The sequence below is a fragment of the Notamacropus eugenii genome, chromosome 3 (assembly GCF_028372415.1).
Source record: "Notamacropus eugenii isolate mMacEug1 chromosome 3, mMacEug1.pri_v2, whole genome shotgun sequence".
Taxonomy (NCBI): Eukaryota; Metazoa; Chordata; class Mammalia; order Diprotodontia; family Macropodidae; genus Notamacropus; species Notamacropus eugenii.
The window spans coordinates 488913997-488937825 of record NC_092874.1 but is presented as its reverse complement, the minus strand read 5'-3'; the positions used below and the strand labels follow the sequence as shown (position 1 = coordinate 488937825).

The following is a 23829-nucleotide window of genomic DNA, read 5'->3' as shown; positions in this document are numbered from 1 at the left end:
AAAAAAAAGCGTATGTGGAACTTAATTTGTAAGGAAAAAGTAGGAAATTACAACAGCCCAATTTCAGCTCAAGAACCCTAAAGCCAAAGGATATTTTGCATAGATGAAAGAGTGTCCATTCATTCTCCCAGGCTCTGGACATGGATCATGGAGCTACATGTTGCTCCAGGGCTCAGGCCACAAGGAAGAAGCCTCCAACATCACTCAGTGGCCTGCTCCTTCCCCAGACCTCGCCACAGCAGGCTCTGAATGAGAAAGATGATGAGGGGCCACAGGGAGGAAGCAGTTTCTTGGCTAGGTTTGAAGAGGACTCAACCCATGGGTACAGTGGCAGTGCAGTGGGGAAGCTGCCGCTGCAGACACAGCTCTCCTCCAGGTGGGCCGAAGGGCCCTTGTCTGCTTAACCCTAACCCTAAATGCCCCACTCACTGCATGACTCTGCCTAACCCTAACCCTAAGTGTGCCGCTGCAGGCACAGATCTCCTCCAGGTGGGCCCGTGGGCCCTTGTCTGCTTAACCCAACCCTAACCCACCTACACCAATCCCTGGTCCTAACTGCTTGCAGAAAGTGTCCAGGGCAGCAGGAAAGGAGCAGAGATAGCATGTCCTCCAGATCCAGAAGCCAGAAAAGAGCAGAGCTCAGGAGGCTCAGATGGCTGGCCCTCTTCTCTTACAGAAGGGGCCTCCCCACACAGCACCCAGAAGGGTAACAAATACTGCTAACAACATTTGTTGAGGAAGAGAAAACATAGGAAAAGGAAACCACTTCTTTCTATCACAATCTAAATTCAGAAGTCACAAAAGAATTAGGAAAGCCATGGGTGCCTGCTACCCAAAGAACCAATACTATTTTGGCAGGACTGGCCAGCTCGCACCAGTCTATACTTCGAGTCAGGGAGGGAGGTTCCTGGGTGTGAGTGGAGGAGCTCACCCACCTCCTCCTGGGGCTTCTGGAGCCTGTGAGTAGAAGGACATGGAAGATGGGTACAAGAAAGTGCCAGCATGGGCAGGAACTGACTAAAGAGGGGAATGTTGGTTGTGTTAATAGCAATTGTGGGATTTTAGACCCCAAATGTCTGAGAGGAGAAATCTGGAGGGAGTGAATGGGGAGCTCTGCTTAGGCCACCCTGATTCCCATCTGAAGCCTTCTTCATGCTTCTACATACGCATGTACACACTTCCAGTACACTCTCTTCCCCTTCCTAACACCATTTCCCTTCTCCTCTGACTGTGATGGAAAGCACTCATGGTGGTCAGCAGACCTACACCATCACATCTGGCCAGGGTGGGTGAAGGCAATGCCATGGGTGTCCCTGTGTCCCTGAAGTTGCTTCTCTCAGGAGAGACAGCATTGAAGCTGAGCTCCAGGTGCCCCTGGGGCCTCAGCAAAGCTCAGACCCTCACTCACAGTCAGGACTGGCTGGCTCTCTCAGTCTGTGAGGACCCCCAGACTGGAGCCTTCACAGTACCTTGGATGCAGCACTTTCCACGTGCCGAGACACTCAGTCACGCTCTTCTATAACTTACTAGAGGGCAGGGGAAGACCAGAGCCATTGACTTGCTAAGGGTCATGCAGGGAGCTGTGAGCAGGATGGTATTCAAGGCCTCCCTTTTGGCTATGCTCTGGATAATGACTGGACTGTATCACAAGATGGAAATCAAGGTGGTCCATCAGGGCTTAATCATCTATCTGGGGCAGCAGAGGGTAGGACAGTCATCAGAAAATCCTGGACAACTGGCTTTCCTCCACAGCCCAGAGATGCACACAAGGCCTCAGGAAAGACCTTGGGCTTCCTCGGGGACCATCAGCACTGAGGAGGGAGGGAAGGGGAGAGGACAAGCAGCGCCCACTATGGGCCACACCCTGACGAGGCAATGGGAGACGGATGAGACGAGGTGAGGAAGGGCAGAACAAGCCATGCCGCCAGGAGGGCCTCAGTACTCACCCAGGGGCTGGAAAGAGCGAACTGGACTCGTGTCCCTGCTACTCTCCCGACTGGCCTCGCGACTGCAGCCCTGACTCACGCTGGGACGAGGGATGCGGCTGCCTCGCGCTGCACCCACAGACCAGCACAAGGGGATGGGGGGATGTAAGAAAAGATGCTCTTTAGTAGGCAGCCTCCAACCAACTCCTGGGCTCTATCTGCTAAGGGGGAACCCTTTCAAGGCCAACAGCCCATCCCCCAGGGCCTCTGAGTAGCGCCTAGGAAAGGGCTCCTCGCCATGCCATGGCATGGTCATCCCCGTCCAAAGTCTGCACAGGAGCACCTAGCTTTGAGCAGCACCTAGCAGGGAATGCCTGTGTGTGTCGGAAAAAAAGAGGAAAAACTCGACTGTTTTCAATAAAATGAAATGTCACTGGACAAACATTTCCCATGATAAACCCAAGACAAAGCTCGCTTGGTTGGGGCAGTCTGACGTTTTTCATTGCTTAATTTAAAGATGAGCAGGTATATGGTCTGCTTCCAAAAAAACATTTAAAATCCTCATCAAGGCAAGAAGACAATAGAGACAACCACAAAAATATAGAGGAAGCCGGTGGATCACACAGGTTCTCAGGAGGATGCTGGGCTCAGGAGACCCAGGGGGACATGCAAGTGAGCCTGAACAGGCTAGAGGCCACATGGGTGAGTCTTACCTACAGAGAGGCGAGAAGGGCTGGCCTCTCGACTACAGCCCTGGCTCCGCGGGATCTTGCTTCGTTTCTGGGCTGATGCAGGACTGACCAACATTCTTTGAACTCCTGAGCTCATGGTAGAGAGCGTGGTGCTGGGTAAAACTCTTCCAGGGGACCCGGAGCGACTGCCGGCTAAACAGCAGAAAACAAAAGATTAGGGTAATGCTGGGAAGAGGCGATAAAAACCTGAAAACAGTTTCAAAGGTGGTAGGAAATTATGGGAGGCTAAGTGGGATGATCCAAGAAAGAAGAGATGAGATGCTAACCAGACTCGGCCGTTGGAGGCGAGGAAGCCAAAGGGCTTCTGGGAGCTCTGATCGTCCGATGACACAGTAAAAAGCCACCTCACATCTACATTTAGGAAGCTGTTCTAAGGGTCGTGGGCAGGGGGCATGTAGAAAGGCTCAGAGGGAAAACAAGAGCCCATAGAGGGCAGCAGAGTCTGGCCATTCAGGAGGCTAGAGAAGGGACATGTGCATCAGGGGTCTCTGGGGTGGCACCAAGGGAATTCTCACTAAGACAGAGCAGAGAAGCTACCGTTCAGCCTTTGCTCAAAGCCCCCAAGAAGGGTCACCCGTTCTACTCTGGGACAGCTCTCCTCCCCTGCCCCCAGCTCTCAGGCCTGCCTGCTGGAACCCAAGAGTCTGAGCCTTCCTCTAAAGGAAAACCCTTTCACGACAGCTTCACAGCTCCTGTGAAACTTCTCTTTGGCTGCTTAGACATTTCCTGTTCCTTTGGCCAGTCCAAGCCCTGCGTCATGCAGGTCCTCTCTACTGCACATGCTGCTCCCAAGGAAGACTGACGAGGGCTGAGGCCAGTGGGGCCTGTCCCCTTCTGAGCATGACCAGGATTGACCTGGTCTTGGAGGCCTAACTCAGGCCTCTGTCAATAGGGCCTACGTCAGTCCAAGAATTTACCTCTACAACACCCTGTGCCCTTGGCTACCAGGATCCTTTGGGATTCAGGCTGCCATCCACTCAGTGCTAATGACTAAACAGTAATTGTGTCTTCCCCTCCAAGCTTGATTTTTTCTTTTTGATTAAAGGGGCCATCCCTTGAGTAACTCCTTAAAGAAGTCTATTTGTTGAATGAGTGTATCTCACTCAAAGTGAGAATGTGATTAAGACCTTAGCCTGAAAGGGCCAGGGTCTTCCACTGCATCCTAGGCCATCTCCAGTCGCCCTGGTGAATAGCAGGCCACTGGACCCAAATGGCTCAGGAGAAGAAAGTGAGGCTGGTGGCCTTGCCCAATCCTCCCTCACTCAAATCAAAGTCAACTGCAAGTCGTGTCATCATCTTGATGTCCTAGTGCTCTTTGAGAATGAAGGACAATCACAACAACAAACTACCTGCAAACTGGCCCCGTGAACCTTCTCAGCTGAGGTCTTTATCCAACTCGCCTCAGGCCAAGCATGGCTTCCCCAGGCACTCCCAGGAGACCCCCTGCTACGCTAACGGTAAGAAGAGGAGTCTGGTTGCCCAAAGAAGTCCACGTTCACATGTGGGAGAGTTACCAATTGTCCCCCTAATGACTCATTCAGGAACTTTCCCAGGATCTAAGTCCAGATCCCAGATGGAGGGTCTGCAGACTCACTCTCCCTCCCCCTCCTTCCTCTCTCCCCTCTTTTCTCTCTCACTCCCTTTTCCTCCTGCCTCTCTCTCCTCTCTTCCCTTCTCTTCTCTCCCTCCCTTTCTCCCCCTCTCTTCTCTTTCTCTCTCTCTCTACCCCCCCACCTCCCCCTTCTCTCTCACTCCTCCTCCCCCCAAACTGGGCTACTGTCTATTCTGCAGTCTCATGAAGCCCCTCCTGTTTTCTGTGATCTTTCTGCCATCATGGGCACCGATCAGCTGGCACCTTTGAAACCTGAGGGTCTAGTCTATCCAGGCTGTGGACTTGAATTCTTCAAGGGCTGATGATGGGGCCAAGACCTAGCAGCACTGACATGATGCAGTGCTAAGTGCTTTACAATATGAGCTCATGCGACCCTCCCCACAGCTCTGGGAGGGAGGAGCCAGCATGATTTCCACTCTACAGCAGAGGAAAATGAGGTAGGCAGTGTTGGTTCAGTGGCAGGCCCATAGCAACAGCTAGGAGCATGTGTCTGAGGCTGGGCCTGAACTCAGGTCTCCCCAACTCTAGGTGTGCCTGCTGGGCATAGGGGCACTCCTGATGCAACATCCCCTTACTTACATCAGGCACTGACTTTCTGCTGTTCATTTTTGTTCCCAAGATCATTCCCTTTATGGAGAAAACAGATGCAAAAAGTGTGAGGGGCAACCATGGCCCTATGCTCAGAGTCCTGAGCTTCCCCTCCACTGCAGGGAACAGAAGTCTGCCCTCCTTCTGCACCCCTGCCTTTCGCTACCTTGGGGCAGGGGGTGAGATGGGGAGTGAGCAGGCTACAAGTGGTCTTCTCACCTTAGCCTTAGCAGCTTAATCTCTTTTGGCTTGATCTGAAAGATCCCTGGCAAAAATGTCATTAACAGCCATTTCTGGCCAAGAATATGGCCAACCTGATCTATCGTCTGGTCAGCTGGTCAACTGCCCACTTCATTTATCTTGTCCACATCCTTGGCCTTTGATGAGCTCCTGGACTCCCAACTGCCCAAGACTTCCTAACTGCTGCAAAGACTTTTAAAGTTCCTTCTGGGGGTGTCATCTTGGAAGGGGATAAAGGTTATCCTCACTGGATAAGTCTCGCTTAGGCCACGGACCCTGAGCAGGGCAGGGACCAATACTGGAGGGAAAGCTGGGAGGTGAGGCATTCACTGCCAGGCCCTGAAGAAGTTTAGTCTCCCCTCCATCTCCATGTCTTCCCACAATTCCTGCCCTGGCCTTCTCTGGCCTGGCCAGCTCTGATCTCCTCAAATTGGTCCTCAGTCCCCTTCTATGCTCTCTGATGGGCCCAGAAAGGAGAAAGTGCTTTCCAAATTGTCCTCAATTTCTCCTCTCTCTGGGAAAATTTCTTCTCAGTTAAGTTAATATCTGACCAATTCCCCTGGTTCTACCTCATCCAGTCCCCTACAGGATTCTCTTCTTCTACATCTACTCAGGTTCTTTCTCTCTCCTCACCTCCTTTCCCTACAATCTTTCATGGAAGCAGGAAGTACCTGCACTTCCCAATTCTGAGATCTTAAATTGCTGGTCAATAACATGGGAAGGCACAAACTGCCTTTTTCAAGGCCCCAAGCAGGTTGAAATGCAGTTCAGTCTACACCTTGGGGGTTGGTCCTAAATTCTTCGCATTTTACATGGTACCCCCAATGCCACCAACTGTCCCTGAACAGACAGATTCTAAAGTCACTGAAGACGAAGCCATAGCAGCCCCACAAGAAAGGAATCCCCTCCCAGACAAGCAGTGATTCTGAGAAGGCTCCTCTCACAGCGTTCCCTCCAGGCAGAGGCCCCCAGGAGGGGTCTTCCACTCGATGTCAGAACTCACACACACACAACACACACACACACACACACACACACACACACACACACACACACACACACACACACACACACACACACACACACACACACACACACACACACACACACACATCTGTGGACCCTTCCCTCCCTCACCCCCTGTGCCACAGACACACAATGCTAGTATCTCATGGAGTTTGATAAGCACAGCCTAAGGGGATGCAAACTGGACAAGTGAGGTGTGAGACACAGGGCAGACTGTGAAGTCACAGATGGCTCTATTCAGCAGAGACACCACCAGGCAGAAGCTTCTGGAGTCCAAACTCCTGCCAAGAACAGAGCAGACATTCTCTATGTTTGGCCCTGGTGGGAATCTCCCCTGCCCCACAAACAGCCCCAGGGCAGCTGATGCAACAAGCAACTGCAGTAAAAATATCTAAAATTGTCCCCTCAGAGAGCCAAGGCTCCTGTTCTTCCAGCTTTCCATCAATCCCAAGAACAGCAAAAAGGGGAAAAGGAAGGCAGAGCAGGAGCTCTTTCAATCCACTCTCCCCTCCCACCTTGTCAACAAGCTGGCTGGGAGCAGGAGGCAGAATCCTGCCTTTGTTGGCCAGAAGTCTCACACCAGGGCCGCTCTACAGTCAGCTGAGGGACATGGGATTGAGGGGCAGGTGCTGGAGTGGGGGCCAGCTCTGGGGCAACCATCCTAGAAGCGTCAGTGACAGGACCCTCGGCCAGAAGGAGCAAGCACAAAAGAGGGGGCTACTGTGTGGGCTCCTCAGACTGAGGCGTGGCCACAAGGGAGGGCCAGAGCTTCTGCTGAATAGAGCACTCTCTGGGGGATGCGAATGGGTGAAAAATGCATGCGCACATCCAGGCTGCGGGTTCTTACCGCCCATAGCGTTAGCCGACTGCGATCCTTAGCAGGCGTGAGGGGAGGGAGCAGAAGCAGAGCAGATTCAACACAAAGAGCAAACAGAAAGAGGAATGCTTCAGTCAATTCACACCAGAGAAGAGGCCAAACCACCAAAGCAGCACTCACCCCGGCCTCACACGGCATCCCTGGTGGTACAAGGCACAGGGACCTGAGCCACAGAAGCCAGCCTCCCTGCTTCATCCTCGCAATGGCCAACCTGAGCAGCCTCGAAAGGATGAAGGCAGCCAGTGGGCACTGAATGGACTTGTTCTTTGGTGTAGTGGTGGTCATAGTCAAATGAGGTTTCAAGAATTCACAATGGAAAAAGCCCAATCCCAACGAACAAGGTTCCATCAGTGAGAATGGGGGCCCTGAGCCCAAACATAATGACCACAAAGGGAGTCATGGGGCTGGAGTGTGGATCCACCCCACCCCCACCCCCAGAAGTCTTCTCCCTCCCCTCTTCTTTTGCTGATCTGGGGCAATAACCAATTGTAACACACACCTGCTTTGATCCAAGAGATCTCATGGGATTTTTCTTAATGGTGATGAAAAAATATGGAAAAATCAAGCATCACACTCAAGTGGAATGGGAGAGCAGAAACTCATGCAGCAATGCCCATGTATCACAGTAAGGCATATTTCCTAATGGTCAAAGAAACCAGAAATCTCCTCAAATCCAGATTCTTGAGGCTAAGCTGTCTCTGGTTGTGAGGCTTTGTGGGACTGGTTTTTAATGTCACAGAAGGGCTACTCCACAGGAGCAGGGCCTAACCCTCATGGCCCCAGCTCCCTCCCCTGATGGGGGGGCTGTCTGGGGAAGTCGAGGTTCCCTTCTATGGCTTTTCTTCTGGTCTCCCTCCCATGCTCCTTCAATAAAGGAGGGCAGGAACCCTTCTGTTAGGTCATTCATCAGGTTATGTGTGATTGGCAGAAGCCACTGATGGGGGCTCATTTTCTGGACCGAAGAGGTTCTTGTGGACAGCAAGGTCACCAGCTTGGCTTTCTAAGGGCATCTCTGGCTCCCTATCCCCTAGCAAAGACCTTACACATACAGAGCAGGGGTTCAAGAGCAGAACCTGGGCCATCTAAATGAACATGTGCTACTGACACCTGGTCTCCTCAAGCCTGGGGGGCAGCAGAATCTACTGGAATCTACTCTACATGTGTTCTGCTCCAAGAGATTGCAAATGGCCCCCTCAGGTTTAAGTGAGTACAGATTTGGATGGGGAAGTGATTGTGCCTCAGTTTCCTCACCTGTAAAATGAGGCAGTTGGTCCTGGCTGGCTACCTAGAATTTGAATTCTTATTCTTAATATTTTTCCTTCCTGAATGCTAAAAAGGAAACCCTTCAACCACATAAAAAGTTGGATAGTCTGTCTACAGCAGAGATTCTGTGAGCTTGTTTAAAAAAAAGTGATAAACATATTTCTATATAACTGTCTTTTTCGTAATCCTACATCATTACTTGAAACATTCAATACCAGGATTCTGAGAAGGGAAGCCCTAGCAGACATGTTCCCTTTGGATTAGCAATGCCTCCATGACACCAACACAGTGAAACATGCCTAGTTGGAGGTCAGCCTTGCTCCTATCTGTAGACAACCGTCCCCTGGATGCCAGAGATGGGAAGGGCCACTGGAAATCCCCTGGAGGGAGGGCAGTGGGAATATTGCCTCCAACATCAATCACCAGAAGGAAATTTGGAATGCCATCCAAAGACCCTCATGCTTCAGGATGGCAGAGGAATTCCCTGGGGATTTACAATTTGGGTGGTAATAAGCAAGTGAGTGATGAACGAATGTGTTGTTCAGAAAGGGCTGTAGACATGTTCCCTTTGGATTAGCAATGCCTCCACGAAAAAGAAGGAAATCATGGCAACGGTGACCTCTCCTGGCACACAGCAGGCACTCAGTAAATGCTTCCTCCCACCCCTCCTCCCCCATCCTGTGAAGAAATGGAGGCAGCACATACCTGCCTGCAGTTCGAACCAGAAACAAGGTACTGTGGCAGCAGGTTCTGAGGGAGGACAAGGAGAAATCACTTTGTGTGTGTTCATCCTTTCACCCACATCAGAGGCTGAGGATCAGCTAAGAGTACGCGGGCAGGGGAGGGGGATGTAGAGCAGGGGCAACAAAGGGAAGGGGAAAGAGGGGTCCTGTCAATGACCCGGTCCTAACAACACGCCCACACCACACAGCAACACAGAAGAGGAATCACACATGCACCACCACCACGCCACGCCACGCTGGGAAAGTACCTTCATTTTTGTCAGGTGATGATGGACCTAAGACACAGAACAACAACTCAGTAGGCAGTCTTCTCTGGCAAACAGCTTGGCCAGAACCCACGCCTCTCTTGGACAGTGCCCAGCCCATAGGCCAGAGCGAGAGTGATACGTACGCTGAGACTGAGAGACCATCTTCGTCCGGCTGCGCCCTCGGGAATCCGCCTTGGAATTGGCTGTGGCCACCACCGCTGTAGAAAGCTTGGATCTCATGCGACCTGAGAAAGGAAATCTTTGTTAATTGGGCATGTAGTTCCTTGTGGGACCTTGAGAAAGGCTAAGGTCAGCATTTTCTATAGATCTGGAAGCTGGCTATGACTACCACTGAGGTGCCTGTCTAAAATCTTTACTTCTCAGATGAGTTTAGGTGAATATTTGCTGTGACTAAACACCAAACAGAATTATGCACTGCCAAATGGATGCATCTGGACACCATGTTTGAAATGGAAAAGTCATGAAGAGACTCCCATGACAAAGGTCTATAAACCGGCACTGGACTGACTGAACTATCTCATTTCCATCTCACAAATTCACATGAACGTTCTCCTTCACAGCACCCTGGCCTCCCTTCCTTCTTGGGAAGGGCCTGGGGGCTCTCACTGGCTGTCCACAGCTGTCTGACTGATGCCAGAAGGCAACAACTTTTTTCTTCCTTTATGGGAGGAGCCTGACTAGGTCAGAGACCCTCTTTTAAGTAGGCATCCTTGTCCTTCACAGCACGGGGTGTGGGTCCCCTGCAGAAATGGCCTGTGCTTGCACGCTCTGAGAGGAGCTGGGCATGGGCTCTGCCTTGTACCAGGGCACCCTGATGGCTATAACTTGACCTGTACAGATCCCTTCTCCTTGCCTCTCTTGGTAGTAGGACTGAGGGCATCTCTTCTCAAACTGACTTGAGAGTCACTGATTCTCTTCCCCCAACCCCTTAAGTCTTAGTGGGCTGCAATGGGGGCTACCACGCTGTACCTTTGGGCCACATATCAACTTAGAAAATGACATATTAACAACATCGATGTTTTATCATATTTTTATTTTGTTAACTATTTCCTAATTATATTCTGACGAGGTTCATGCTATACTTGAGAGTGTTACAGGCCATGTTTCTGACTTGAACCCCAAGAAGAGTACAATGGCAAGGAACTTTTCTTAGGATGTTAAAAACTGTCCAATCTCCTTTTTTCTTAAGCCTCATCATCCTGAAAAGACTCCTGTGGCTTAGGGACAGAAACATGGGGTGCCCCTGGCTGGTGCCGGACACAGAGAAATTGGGAGAAAAAGAAACACGTGGAACTGAAAGGGGCAAGGGAGGACACAAGAGCAGAAAGTAACAGGCCAGAGAAAAGGGCCAAGTGGCACGAGGAGCAGACTGGAGGCCAACCCCAGTGGTGTGCGGATTTCCAGCCCCTATTGATAAGGTACTCCAGAAGTAGTCTGGATCCTGACAGAATAGCAGCATGAGAAGAGATGCTCCATGGGGACCATCACTTCAGCTCAACGCGCACATGCCCAACGCCTAGACCAGACCAGGGAGATGTGGTTCTAGAACAGCCTGAATAGGGAGAGCCAAGCACTAGGTGAGGGATTGTCCCAACGCCAACCAGAGGCCCCCACTAACTCTAACCACCTGCCAGTGCTTCTAAGCCTCAATGAGGTCATCACAGACAGTGGCACACAGCGCCCCAAAGCAAGGGCAGGTTCACATCAAAGACAAAAGTAAAGTACGAAGCATTTGACTGGAAAAGATACCGGCCATCAACCCGATTTGGTACTTGATATGGTTAAACATGTAAAACAATGATGCTTGAGCAGCCCATGGTTTCCTGGGATACAAATGAAAATCACAGGCAAAGTGATGGCCCTTCCCTGGAAACACACACATACCAATGCACACACATACACACATGTACACACACACATATACAGAACAAGTAAAAAAGCCAGTGAAGAATTAGTATGAAACCTCTGAGAGATGGTCTTAGTTTACTTTGAAAATGAATGGGAATGTTACGGTAAAGGGTTCTCTACGCTATCAAAGACGGGTAGAATTCTTACCGTCTTCAGAAGCTGTCCCTAAACAGGAGAAATAAAACAACAATGACATTTCAACCACTTCTACAATACAATCTTTTAGAGAGATGTGATACTTGGGCAAAGACAGTCTTCCGGGGCCATTCAGGACTACTCGGGGCCAAGGGGGCCAGCCAGTCAGGGAGAAGGAAGCCTGGGAACAAGGGATGTCCACGTCTGAATCTGTTTCATTTCAGATGGCAACAAAAGCCGAAAAGATTCTGGGGGCAGATGGTGACCCAGATCTCAGAGGTGGTGGCTCCCTTGCTAACCATGACCAGAGAGGGCGGAGGGGTTGGGGGGTGCCTTCCTCTCCCATCTCCGCCAGTCATAGCAGGGACCATCAGAGATGGCTGAGGACTGCAATGGTTTCCCTGTCTTTGAGCATGGGGCTCTGACCAACTCAGGCTCAACTCCCCAGTGTGTGACCAAGGGCCTATTACGACCCTGCTACTATGATCCACACTGCATTTGCAGCAGACGAGGCAGTATGATATTAGAAAGCCCTTGTTCAAATTAAGTGGATATTGAGAAACCAAAGGATTCCTCATTCGGGACTACAAAATAAAAATGAACATCCAGCTAAGAGTCATAACATGTGCATTTTTGGGGCTTTTGCCATTTTCCTAAATTTCAGACTTTGAGTCACGTTAAAAACAAGGACAGTCCCCCCATTTTTGAAAAAGCAGCAATACAGCCCAGGTGGGCAGCACTCACAAAGTCCCTGAATTTAGAGGATGAGCCATTGGCTGCCTGGGACTTAGGAACTTGGACTCCACTCTGTGTGCAGCTTCAGAGAGAGGGGGGCAAGATGACCTCCAAGGTCCTTCTAAGCTTAAGGACTAAAAGCAACTTCCACTCCAGGACTCATGACAAAGACCAGTCAGTCTCACTTGACCTTTCCCAACAACATACGTTTTTTATATGAAGTCTGACACTGATAAAAACCCAAGGAGGATGCAAGTGGTGGCAGGACTGGTCTCAGGAAAGCCCAGTGTGGACAATGAGAGATCTTTCTCAACCAAGGAGGGTTAAAGGAACATTCCAGAACTGGGAGAGGCAGGGATAGAAAGCATCAAGCACCCTCTCTCTGAGCACCCACAAAGCCACCTGGCTTCGGTTTGAGGGTCAAACAGAAGAAAGCGCTTACCATCTGTCTTGTCCGATGCATCCTCTTTGGCAAACAAGTAAGCAAAAAACAAAGGAAAGCTAGGTGGGTTAAGGGAAAAGCTCAGGTGCACGTCAGACATTTTCCTCCCAGATGCTTCTCCTGACCTGGCCTTTCTTCTCCAAGGAAAGGGGAGGGGTTAAGGTCTGCAGACCTACTGGGTTCTTGGCCAGGAGTAAGGCTACAAAGAGAGGCACCAAAGGAGCATCTGGGAAGGGAAATGGGAACAAAGTCCGTGACAACCCTAACCCTGAATGCTCTCTGTCTGTCTGTCTTCTCCTCTTCTAAGCCCCTTCCCTTGGCCCAGGGCTGAATCACATCAGTGCCACTCTGAGCATCAATTTCTCCTCCAAGATGGCGCTCTCTAGTCAGGAGGTCTGCAAGCCCTCATCCCATGGCATCTAACTTTGAGAAGGAACTTTCCCCTGGTTTGCTATGGCACACTATGTAAAATTCCAATGTAAAGTGGTCTAAATGAACAAATTTGAGGGAGGAATTTGAGAGGAAAATTGTTTTTAAGGAACCTGTGACTCAGCTACAAGTTTACTGTGAATGAAAGTGACCAAACACACCCCTCATTAGCCATCATAACTGCACACATGAACATGTGTGAACACAGGAGATCACATTTCTCTCTCCAAAGGAGGGGACTCCTTGACAGGCCTTGGAGTGCCCGGAGAGGCTGGACAAAGGGAAGCTGAGTGGTGTCCGCCACAGGAGGAGAGCAGGGCTGGGGGCCCGAAGGCTGTGAGATGTGTCCTTCCCTGGCCTTGCCCAAGAGTTCAAGACTAAGAAAACTGGACGAGTATGGAAAAAAGTTAGAAAATGGAGGGACTGCTGGAGTCCTGAGTGCGCTGTGTGTTCTGAATCTCTCACTCTAGAAATACTCCAGCCGTGAAACGTTTTGAATTCTACACCCCCCACAGGCTCCTGTGGCAGTTGCAGCAGCAGCAACAGGTGCCATCTTGGCTCCAAAACCCAAGGGCAGCAGAGGAGGCAATGTGGGACAAGAGCAGACATCCTGTAGCCAGAACTCACCCCTTCTGCCTCACTGATACAGAGAAACAAGGACAAAGCTTGGGAATGAATGAACAGAGTTCAGAGTGGGCTTTGTAAAAACCTAACCCACCCAATGCACTCGCGCGCGCTCTCTCATTCTCTCTCTTACCTAGAGAAGCATAAGACCCAGGGGTGAGGGCACCAGGGCCGAGGCGCCCACTGCTGCTGCTCCCTGCCTGCCCAGCAACATGGCGGGCCTTGGCTCCTGCAGCAGTATTCACATCGATGTCACTGTGGGATCGTTGAAGACTTCCAGGACTGCCTGTCATTTTACCACCACTGGAAGACACTGGTGGAAAAGGAACAAAGCCATGTGATGACTGGCAGGGGAGGGAGGGGAGAGTTCTTTAAACCTACCTTTGATCACCAAGACGAAGCCCACCCAGAGCCAATGCCAACCTGCCATGCCTCACCTCTCCCAGGGCCGGCCGAGGCGCTCCCTGCAGACCATTTGGAGGAGAATGGGCGGCTGGAAAAGAGAAAGGGAGCCTGTCACTGAGGGGCAGGAAGGACGGTGGGCTCCTGTCCAGGACAGACACACTCAAGGTGCTGCATCCACAGGACTGAGAAAATGGAACCAGGATCTGGGATTCCCTGACAAGAAGCCCCCAAACACATGTGAGGACGCCAAGTGGGCCAGCCCCCTGCCCTCAAGATCCCTCATAGACAGACCCCAGAGAGGTGCTTGTGAGTCTTGAAGGATGATGGAGAGCTCAGCCCCCATGGGGGCCGCCTTTGGGGAGGAGGTCACACAGAGGCCACAGGCAAGGCTACTACATGGGATTCCTCCTCTTCATTGGGAGGGATAGACCTCATCAGAGAGGCATGAGCCCTGCCTCTGCCTTAGCCTCTTCCTCCCCTGCTACCTGCCAGAATACAGGTGTGGGTTTTCCATTCCCTAAACCAGCCCCTTTTCTGTCCCCCCTTTCCTGCCAGACTCCTAGAAGAGGGCTGTCTACACCTGCTATCTCCATATCCTCATGATCCCCTGTTGGTGCCCCCCAGAGACTCAGAAAGTGAGTTACAGGATGAGAGGAATGAGGAACTCTGAAGGAAGGAGGTGGCAGGCGACAGTGGGGACACCCATGACACCTGCTGACCCTCCCCTAGTAGATGGGGAGACTGGGGGCAGAGGGAAGAGGACCTGGGGGGAAAGAGGGCTGGGGAAACCTGAGACAAAGTCCACATTTGGCCCAAACAAGCTGCTGGAGGGGGGAGGGGTAGACGGCAAAACAGCAGGAAAGAAGAAGGACGTGCGGCCTCCATGTCATCTCTACCACCAGGACCACTGCACTGGATCCTGGGAGCAAAGGGCTAAGAGGATCCCTGTTTAGCAGGCGAGGAGCTGTTAAGTGGCCTCTTCAGGGTCCCACAGTTTCAAGGGAGTGTCTGAGGCCCAGAGTGCCTCTGGCGGCTGCCAGAAGTGGCAACATGTGGCGGGCCCTGGAGGGCTGGGTCCCAAGGCCATGTCACAAGATGCCCAGCACACCAGGGATCCCCAGCTGGGGCAGGGGACCTTGTCAGGCCCTGCACACAGCACCCAGCTCACTCGCCTGGCTTGCTTCCCACACTCACTTGAGGCTCTCCTGGGAGCTGGAGGAGGATCTGTCTGAGGGAGGGAGGGACGCGGTGCTGCCTGAGTTCTTGAGGTACGTCTGGAGGCTGCGCTGATAGGAAGGTTCCAGGGAATTATACAAGGTTTCAGCTTCACCAGGAAAGTGGTTTCTGAGGCCCATGTATGTCCTAGGAGGACCAAGAGAGCAATGGTTATCAGCCGGGTGGGGGCAGCCCAGATCTTTGCCCGCTCCCAGAACCTTTCCAGTTCAAGGCTCTATATGAAACACAGGAGAATGTGGGAACTGTCAGGCCACCCCCTCCCCAAGCAGAGGCTGTAAAGGGGGAATCATTTTCCATTGTTCACCCAAGGCCCTCTTCACAATGAACAATGAGCAGGGGGGCGTGGAGACCCTGAGACAGGGCAGAAAAGAGGGAGCCCAGGGGCACGAGGGAGGGGTCCCCAGGCAAGCACAAGAAAAGCTCACTTTCTGGCTTCCACTCTGGCCTCGGCATCCGCGTCATGAATCCCCTTCTTAATTGTCTCGACCAACACGGCTGCATGTCTGAAAGACAAACAGCCCTCAGGGCTCAAGTGGACATCATACTGGGTGCACATGGCCTCACCCTTGGGACCCCCAGGACCAAAGTAAAGGTCAACGGGAGGTGGTCCTTCCATGGAGGAGCTTTGGCCTGAGTGCACGGGTTGGGGGGGAAGGAGAGAGGCACTGCCAGCCACAGAGTGCGATGTCTGGTCCTAGACACTCACTAGCTATGGGACCCTGGGTAGGTCACCTCACCACTGTCTGCCTCAGTTTCTCAACCGTAAGATGGTGATAATCCTGAGAACCTGTAAGATATGTACTCAGCACAGCACCTGGCACATAGCAGGTGCTCTGTAAATGCTCCCAGCCTTCCCTGTCCCTTCCTTTGGCCATCACCTAGCCCTAGGCCTAGGCCTTGTCCTCCAGCAGCTCCCAAATGGAAGGAGGAGAAAAGATGCACAACAAACAAGACACGGACAGGGTGGGGGGGACAGCCATCTCCCACAGGGGTCATGGGGTAAGGCTTCCAGCCCACGGTGAGGCCTGGCTCAGGTCTGATCGGAGCCTGAAGGGCAGCAGGGAGAGGGGGTCGGCATGGACTTGGGGGAGGGGGCATCTGGTGTGAGAAATGGTGGAACAGCCAATAAGACAAGCAAATACCCCACCCCCCCAGCAAGATGGTGGACAGGGCTGGGGGCAAGGAGGGAGGCCCCATGGCGCCCATGGACTTCTGGTTCTCCTCATCCTTCTGATTCATGTGAAGGAGAGGAAAGGCTCCCCCAGGCCCCACTTTGTCCCCCCAGTTCTGAGACACTGATCACAGAGAACCTTGAAGAAGGAGCACAAGGGATGCTCCCACATACCTTTCCAAGGAATGGGTCTGCCACTCTTGCAAGAGGAGGTCCAAAAACTCAAAGGAACGCCTGGAAAGGAGAAAATGGTGAGGTGTGAGTGCAGATGGGCCCCAGTGTGGGCAAGTGTGGGTGTGGCCACAGGCCACAAGGACACACCCCAGAAGGGACAGAGAAGGATAGAGCTGCTCCCCTCCCCTTCCTACCCGCTCCCCCCAGCCCTGAAGGCCACCCCTTGGGGGAGGGTACTCACCTCCTCACTGCCACTGACTTGGAAGAACAGTTGCTGGTTATCAGTGGGATGAGCCGGGGCACGTGGGTGTGCTGAAACACACAGAAATAGTCTCAGCACTCGTGGGTTAAGTGTTCTTGTCTGGGCAGCAGGGCAGTCATCTCTACTAACACTACACCCCTTGGCCAACACTTTGCAGCCCCACTTGGGGTTTTCTGGACAGAGATTCTGGAGTGGATTGACGTTTTCTTCTCCAGCTCATTTTAAAGATGAGGAAACTGAGGCAAACAGGGTGAAGTGACTTGTCCTGGGTCACCTAGCTAGTCACTGTCTGAGGCCATATTTGAGCTTACAAAGATGAGTCTTCCTGACTCCAGGCCTGGCACTCCATGCACGATGGCACCACTTAGTCACCCACTCGCACACAGTAGGCCCTTAATGTTTCTTAGACAGATGTAACTGTGTGGCCGGAGGGAGGAGTTGGTGCTGGTAGCACAGGTACATGCCAGGCATGGAATAAGTGGGAAGGGAGGAGAGGCTCACATGGTGACTGTGTGCATTCTGGGTTTGTGCCCCCTAGCTCTGAGGGGTCCCCGTGGCCAACCCCTATGCAGACATGGGGTAGTATTCTGTTGGGGGAGCACTGTGGGGGCAGGCCCCACCCTGAGCATTGTTAAGAAGCACATACCCGGATGATGAAGCGGATTGCTGCGCAGCCTGATGTGGCCATGACTTTGGCGCTGTTGGGGACTAGGTTAAAAAGGGTAGGCACGATGGCTTCGGCGCCATGGTCAAACTTGTTGCCCAACACCGTGGACAGATGTCTGTGTACAGCGAGAAGGAAAAAATGGGACATGCACAATTAGGATCAAGGCACACTCTGCCCTCCCACATGTAGAGAAATGATGGGATTACATCTTTTGGGCAGTGCTAATGGACTCCACAAGCACCGCCCCCTCTCTGGGGCACGCACCAAAGGGTCTGGGGGTCTGGAGCCCCTCCAGCACCTGGCATTCCACCTTTGCTGACCACTTTACATGGCATCTCTCTAGGGGTAGCAGTGACCTGGGGCACCCTGGCTTCTCCCCAGGGGCCGCTTGCCAAAACACTGGGACATTTTATACCCCACAGCAGCTCATAGGCTGGGGAGGTCACTTCATGACCAGGTGCAACAACATGAAAACAGGCCCTGAGGCAAGCAGAGGTGAGCTAGGGGCAAGTTGGGATAACTCCTAGGAGGGTGGTATGGAGAGAAGCTGGGGGCTCTTCTAAAATAAATGAATGCTTCTTTCAAGGGCCCACTATGCACCAGGCCATAATCCCAAAGCTGAAGAAGCCAAGACTTTTGGAACCCTGCAACCTCTCAGGGTGGCACCTGCAGAGGCAGAGGGGCCAAAGGACCCCTGGTACCCCAGACCGAAGGGAGCATACCTATCCTAGAGCCTGGCTAACGCGACCGGTGCCTGCCATAACAGGCTGCAAGGGAGCACCACAGGTCGCAGAGGGTGGGGTCTGGAGGTGCGAGGCCTGGGTGGGGAGGGTTTGGGGGGGTGGAGGATGTGATGGGGTTCCTCCTCACACAACCCACGTGCCCCTGAGGGGACGCAGAGGAGGAAGGGATGACCAGCAGGTGCCAATGGCCAGCCCCATGATCTGGAGCCAGAGGCCTGGGCACAACAAAAGGGCAGGCAGGTGGGAAAGTGGGGGAGGAAGGGCCTGACACTCACGCAACGGTGATGCAAGCTTCGCGCACCACCTGGGACCGCAGATCCTTGGCGGAAAGCTTCAGAGCGCCATCCAACAGGCGCAGATGCTGGAAGAAGCAATCATACTGGGCCGCGCCAGCCAGCAGCAGGGACCGGACTTTCTTGAGCTGAAACAGAAAGACAAATGTGAGGATGGAGGACGCCGGTGGTGGCTGGTGCAGAGCCCCTGGCGGGGCCTGGATGAGAGGACCATGTCCCTACAGCTCCCAAAAGAGGACAGATGAGAATAGCCACCCCTCCCCCAAAAGAGAAAAACCCAGGGCCCAGTGTAAAGCCAGGCGGTCTGCTGTTGGGGCCAGCCAGTCACCCTGGGTAAGAGCTCACTGCATAGTCCATCATGCTGGAGGACAGTGGGCACTGTTTGGATTCCCATTTTACAGAAAAGACTGAGGCTCAGAGACAAAGTGACTGCTGCAGGGTCCCGTGGCCCTGGTCGCAGGGCTCTACAGAAGGAAGAGAGCCACAAACCAGGGACTGGGGACCCTCTCATTGGCAATGGTGTCTGACAGCCACGGCCAGGGCAGGCGGACCCACAGATCTTCCTCCAAAGGGAGAAAGCAGCAAATTCGGAAAAGGGCAGAAAACATCGGCAGAATTTGACTCTTGGACCTGCTGTTAAGGGTAAAGGAGACAAAGGATAAAAAGCAGTGCCTCCCACCATTCTGCTCCTTCCTCATCATCCTCTCTGGTAAGGACTCAAGGCACCCACCTCTGCCTTACAAAGTTCTCCTTCCGGAGCTTTAAATGCCCTTTCTCAAAAATCTCCTAAGTGTTTCTCTAAGTTATCACATACTACCTTTCATGATTAAGTTGCTAAAGTTCAAAGTGCTGGCACCATGATCTCAGCCTGAGGCAATGTTACGAGGTCAGCACTAGGAGGACACGACCTCCAACTGGGGCTTCTCCTCTTCTATTATTGGGTTCATGGGAATAGTCAACACGGAGGCCAGCCACTTATGAACCCTCAAGAGGACACACAGTCTGGGGATCATCTCCTCTGCCCTGGATACAGGCAACTGCCCAGAATCTGAAAGTGGCAACTCTCAGCATGGGGCTGGAACTGGATTAAAATCAAACCGGGAAATGTTTTACAAAATAAATAAAAATACAGGAGAGCCTTGGGAAGAACCAGGCTTCCAGCTCAGCACCCTAAGCCACTGTCCCAGGAAGTCGCCCCCAGGGACTTGCAGCCTGGGCCCCACTCCTGCAGGGCTGCAGCCACAGCCCCTCAAGGCAGCCCTGGTCAGCAGAGTCCCAGGCCCTCTCCAGTAGCTCCATTCTTTCAGTGGGGAACAATCCCCTGCTCTGCTGCTGCCCCTCAGGGCCCCTGAAGGGCAGGGTGTGCCTCATTTTAATCTGTGTGCTCCTGATGCTGGGCCCAGGGCTTTCTAGAAAGGAAGAGCTTAATAAAGGCACCCTTCCCTCTCTCCCTCTTTCCTCCATTTGTCAAATGCACCCTGTCTATTCCTTCTCCACTTGCTTCAGGGAATCAGACGCCTATCAGGGTGCACACGTCCTGTCCCCACCGCCCACAGGCTGCTTTCCATCCCCTCATGTTCTCCAGGTCACCCCCAGGACTCTGTGTTTTGCCTTTATCCATTCTGGCATCTTCTGTTACTAGCTTGAACACAGACATTCCTTGTGGAGGAGGGGATGGTGGGCGCCAGCCTGCGGTGTCTGGAGGCCAGGGATGTCTGCCCAGTCCCTTTGCTGCCACTGATGTGGTTGGCCTGCAGCAGGCCATGGTCCCTCCCATTTCTCCACGAATCAGAGGAAAAGCAAGCGAGCACACAATGAAGGCCAAGTAAAAGAGGCAGTCAGACAGACACTTACTGCGTTTGCGCGCTGGTCCCAATCATGCTTGTCGTCAGATAAAATTTCCCTGATTTTATTCAATGTCTCTTCAAGTTCACGACTAGAATATATCTGAAAACAAGAAATCACAGGGTAAATATCGAGGGGGGGGGGGGTCTGTCCTCACAGAAGTCAGTGCCATCCTCCCTCTATCTGCTCATGTATCTGTGGCCACCCTCCCTTCCAATGGGACCTCCCAGAGGCTGAGCACAGAGCGCCACATACCAAGCATCAACGTGTGCTCTGTCTCAGTGCAGGAAATGTGGAACGCTTCTCCCCCTCCATGCCCTCTCCACCTTTCTTCCATCTTCCCTTTCTTCCTCTCAACCCTGGAGAGCAGGGCCTGTCCTACACTCTCTGACACACCCTCAGAACATCCAGCACAGCGTTTCTGATGCAGGAGGGGCTTCACCACTGCTTCATTCATTCGTTCATTCGCTCATTTTAAGGTCTTGGCAGAGAACTGCATCATTTTTCAAACCAAAGACAAACATCTTCTAGAGTTTCAGAAAAAAAGGGGGGGGGGCAGTTTATCTCCTCAAAAAGACTCAAGCTTTGCTCAATCTTAAGCAAACCACGTCTAGAGAAAATATTGTGAGTCATACCTCCAGACAACACACCATGGGAGTTCCAGAGAAAAGTCTCCACAAGATTTTGGAATCCCTACCCAGGACGATACATCAGATTTTAAAGCATGTTAAATATTCTTGAATGCCGGTTCAAATTTTATGTCTCACCAGGCCTCAGCAGCATAGTCACCAGCACACAGTAGGCACTTAATAAAGGCCTGTTGACTATGGTCACTCAACTGTGGAGTTTGCTGGGGTAAGAAAAGAGTAAGGAAATGGAGGTTTCAGGCAGTCCCTGGGGATGAAGGGAGTGCACCGGAGTAGGCAGAGAGAAAGGGACGTCTTCAAGAGAGATTGTGAGGGTAGAAATCTGAAGACTTGCATTGTGCCAGGCATCGTAGGAAGCATGATGTCCCTGTCTTCCAAGAGTCTACAGTGGGTCAGGCTGACAACTCACACAAGATAGCTGGGGACTGACACAGGGGCATGGTGGTGGCAAAACCTAAATGCAGGCTCTCCAATACGAGAGAATGGCCCTGGGGTGGGGAGACTGAGAAGGCCTGGGCTCCTGGTCAGGTGATAAGGGCAGGGTCTAAGGGCCAGGCCAGTGAAAAATGAAGATGAGACATGGGGGGTGAGAGAGAGTGAGAAGCTGAGGGTGGCTCTGATGGAGAGGTACTGGGCAGCCAAGTAGTGAGTGGTCCAGGGAAAGGACACAGTGAATTTGAGATGCCTACAGGTGGCCCTCAATGTCCAAGGGGTAATCAGTCAAGATGCCTGGCAGGGGGTCTGCCAATGACAGCACAGATCCCAGAGCAGATGGGGAGAGGGTCCAGGAGGCAGTCCCACCATCTGAGGGTACAACAAAGTCAGACAGGCTTTCCACATCGTAAGAGCCTTGTTTTCCACAAGAAAGGCTTTTGCCATTCTCTTGTGCCTTGGGACAGAGGATCTGGTGTCTTTAGGGTCTCTCCTCTTTGGTCATTCTAATGCACATTAGAGCCATAACAAGAGAGGACAAGAAAGGGGTCTGTAAGACACGTGCCACAGGAGGCAGCCTTGTCTCCAACGGAGGGGAGGATGCAGAGGTCACTGCGTTCATTCTCTGTCCAAGATTTTTAAAAAAACATTTCCTTAGTAAAACAAAAACTCCAATGCAACAAGGTGTTCCCAAAAATGCACAAGATTCCTAGAAAGATGCAATAGCTGGACAAACTTAGATAATGACTGAGTTCTTATGGCAAGTGGGACATGGAACTGGGAGACAAATGCTTCCCAGGTGGGCACCAGCTCTACGGAAGAGGAAGTCACCAGGGAAGCAGCTGAGACAAGCCGGAAGGTATCATGGACAACGTGCCCTTTGACAACATGACAGAAACCAAAGGATTCCTCCCTGGAATGATGTTTTAAATTGATAAAATGTAATATAGACCATTTCAAAGGAAGTCAAAATATTTTAAAACTTTTTTTTTTTGCCAATTACATGTAAAAACAATTAATGCTCATTTTTAAAAGTTTTGAGTTCCAAATTCTCTCCCTCCTTGAGACAGTAGGCAATTTGTACAAGGTTATACTTGTCCAATCATGAAAAACATTTTTTCCCATTAGTCAAGCTATGAAAAAGACCAAAAAAAAAAAAAAAACCATGAAGAAAATAAAGTGAAAAAAGTACTTCACTCCACATTCTGACTCATCAGCTCTTCCTCTGGAGGTGGATAAGCATTTTTCATCCTAAGTCCTTCAGAACCGTCTTGGACCATGGTTTGTTGAGAATAGTAAGTCATACGCATGATCATTACGGAATCGCTGTCTGGGCTCTGCTCACTTCACTCCGCATCAGTTCATGGAACTTACTCTTCTGAAGTCTGCCTGTTCGCCGCTTCTTATGGCACAATGGTCTTCCATTACATTCGCAGACCACAACTTGTTCAGGTATTCCCCAATGGATGGGCATCCCCTTGATTTCCAATTCTTGGCTGCCCCAGAGAGTGATGCTATAAATATTTTTGTACAGGTGGGTCCTTTTCTAGTCTCTTTGGGATATAGGCCTAGAAGTGATGCTGTCAAAAGGTATGCACAGTTTTATAACCCTTTGGGCACAGTTCGAAATGGCTCTTCAGAATGGTTGGATCAGTTCACAACTTCACCAACACTGAGCATCAATGTCCCAATTTCCTCCATCTTCTCCAACATTTATCATTTTCCTTTTCTGTCATGTTAGTCAATATTTGTTTAAATCTCTCTCATCAATAGTGATTCAAAGTATTTTTCATATGACTATGGATAGCTTTGATTTCTTTGTCTGAAAACTGTTCATATCCTTTGACTATCAATTGGAGAATGACTTCTATTCTTTTACATATTCTAGAAATGGGGCCTTTGTTACAGATACTTGATTAAAAACTGCTTCCCAGCTTTGTTTTCCTAATCTTAGTTGCATTTGTTTTATTTGTGAAAACCCTGTTTTATTTAATATAATCAAAGTTATCCATTTTATCTCTCATAATGCTATATCTCTTGTTTGGTCATAAACTCTTCCCTTTTCCAAAGTTCTGAACTATTCCGTGCTCTCCTAATTTGCTTATGGGTTCACCATTTGTGTCTAGATCACATACCCATTTTGGCCTTATCTCGTTATACCGTATAGGATGTCGGTCTATACCTAGTTTCTGCCATACTGTTGTCCCAGTAGTTTTTGTCAAATAGTGAGTTCTTGTCCCCAAAACTGAGATCTTTGAGTTTATCATACATTAGATTACGGTGAACACTTACTACTGTGTCTTGTGTACCTAACCCATTCCACTGATCTACCACTCTGTTTCTTAGTCAGTACCAGGCTGCTTTGATGATCACCACTTTATAATAC

General features: G+C 51.3%; 1 protein-coding gene across 46 annotated transcripts in view; it reads right to left on the bottom strand.

The window, feature by feature from the left end:
• Nucleotides 1-23829, bottom strand: part of CLASP2 (cytoplasmic linker associated protein 2) — a 148159-nt gene that overhangs the window by 41555 nt on the left and 82775 nt on the right. For 14 of the 46 annotated variants that reach the window (XM_072599257.1, XM_072599263.1, XM_072599259.1 and 11 more), the window contains 14 exons: nucleotides 20374-20466; nucleotides 18502-18647; nucleotides 17463-17598; nucleotides 16796-16866; nucleotides 16555-16614; nucleotides 15635-15712; nucleotides 15168-15335; nucleotides 14006-14061; nucleotides 13702-13881; nucleotides 12516-12539; nucleotides 11351-11368; nucleotides 9418-9519; nucleotides 2639-2809; nucleotides 1947-2054 (listed from right to left, as the gene is read on the bottom strand). In XM_072599257.1, coding sequence (XP_072455358.1) covers nucleotides 1947-2054; nucleotides 2639-2809; nucleotides 9418-9519; nucleotides 11351-11368; nucleotides 12516-12539; nucleotides 13702-13881; nucleotides 14006-14061; nucleotides 15168-15335; nucleotides 15635-15712; nucleotides 16555-16614; nucleotides 16796-16866; nucleotides 17463-17598; nucleotides 18502-18647; nucleotides 20374-20466 — 1411 coding nt within the window. Of the gene's footprint in view, nucleotides 1-1946; nucleotides 2055-2638; nucleotides 2810-6990; nucleotides 7018-8988; nucleotides 9034-9274; nucleotides 9302-9417; nucleotides 9520-11350; nucleotides 11369-12515; nucleotides 12540-13701; nucleotides 13882-14005; nucleotides 14062-15167; nucleotides 15336-15634; nucleotides 15713-16554; nucleotides 16615-16795; nucleotides 16867-17462; nucleotides 17599-18501; nucleotides 18648-20373; nucleotides 20467-23829 lie in introns of all 46 variants that reach the window. The other 32 variants (XM_072599246.1, XM_072599252.1, XM_072599247.1 and 29 more) reach the window with 8 other exon arrangements.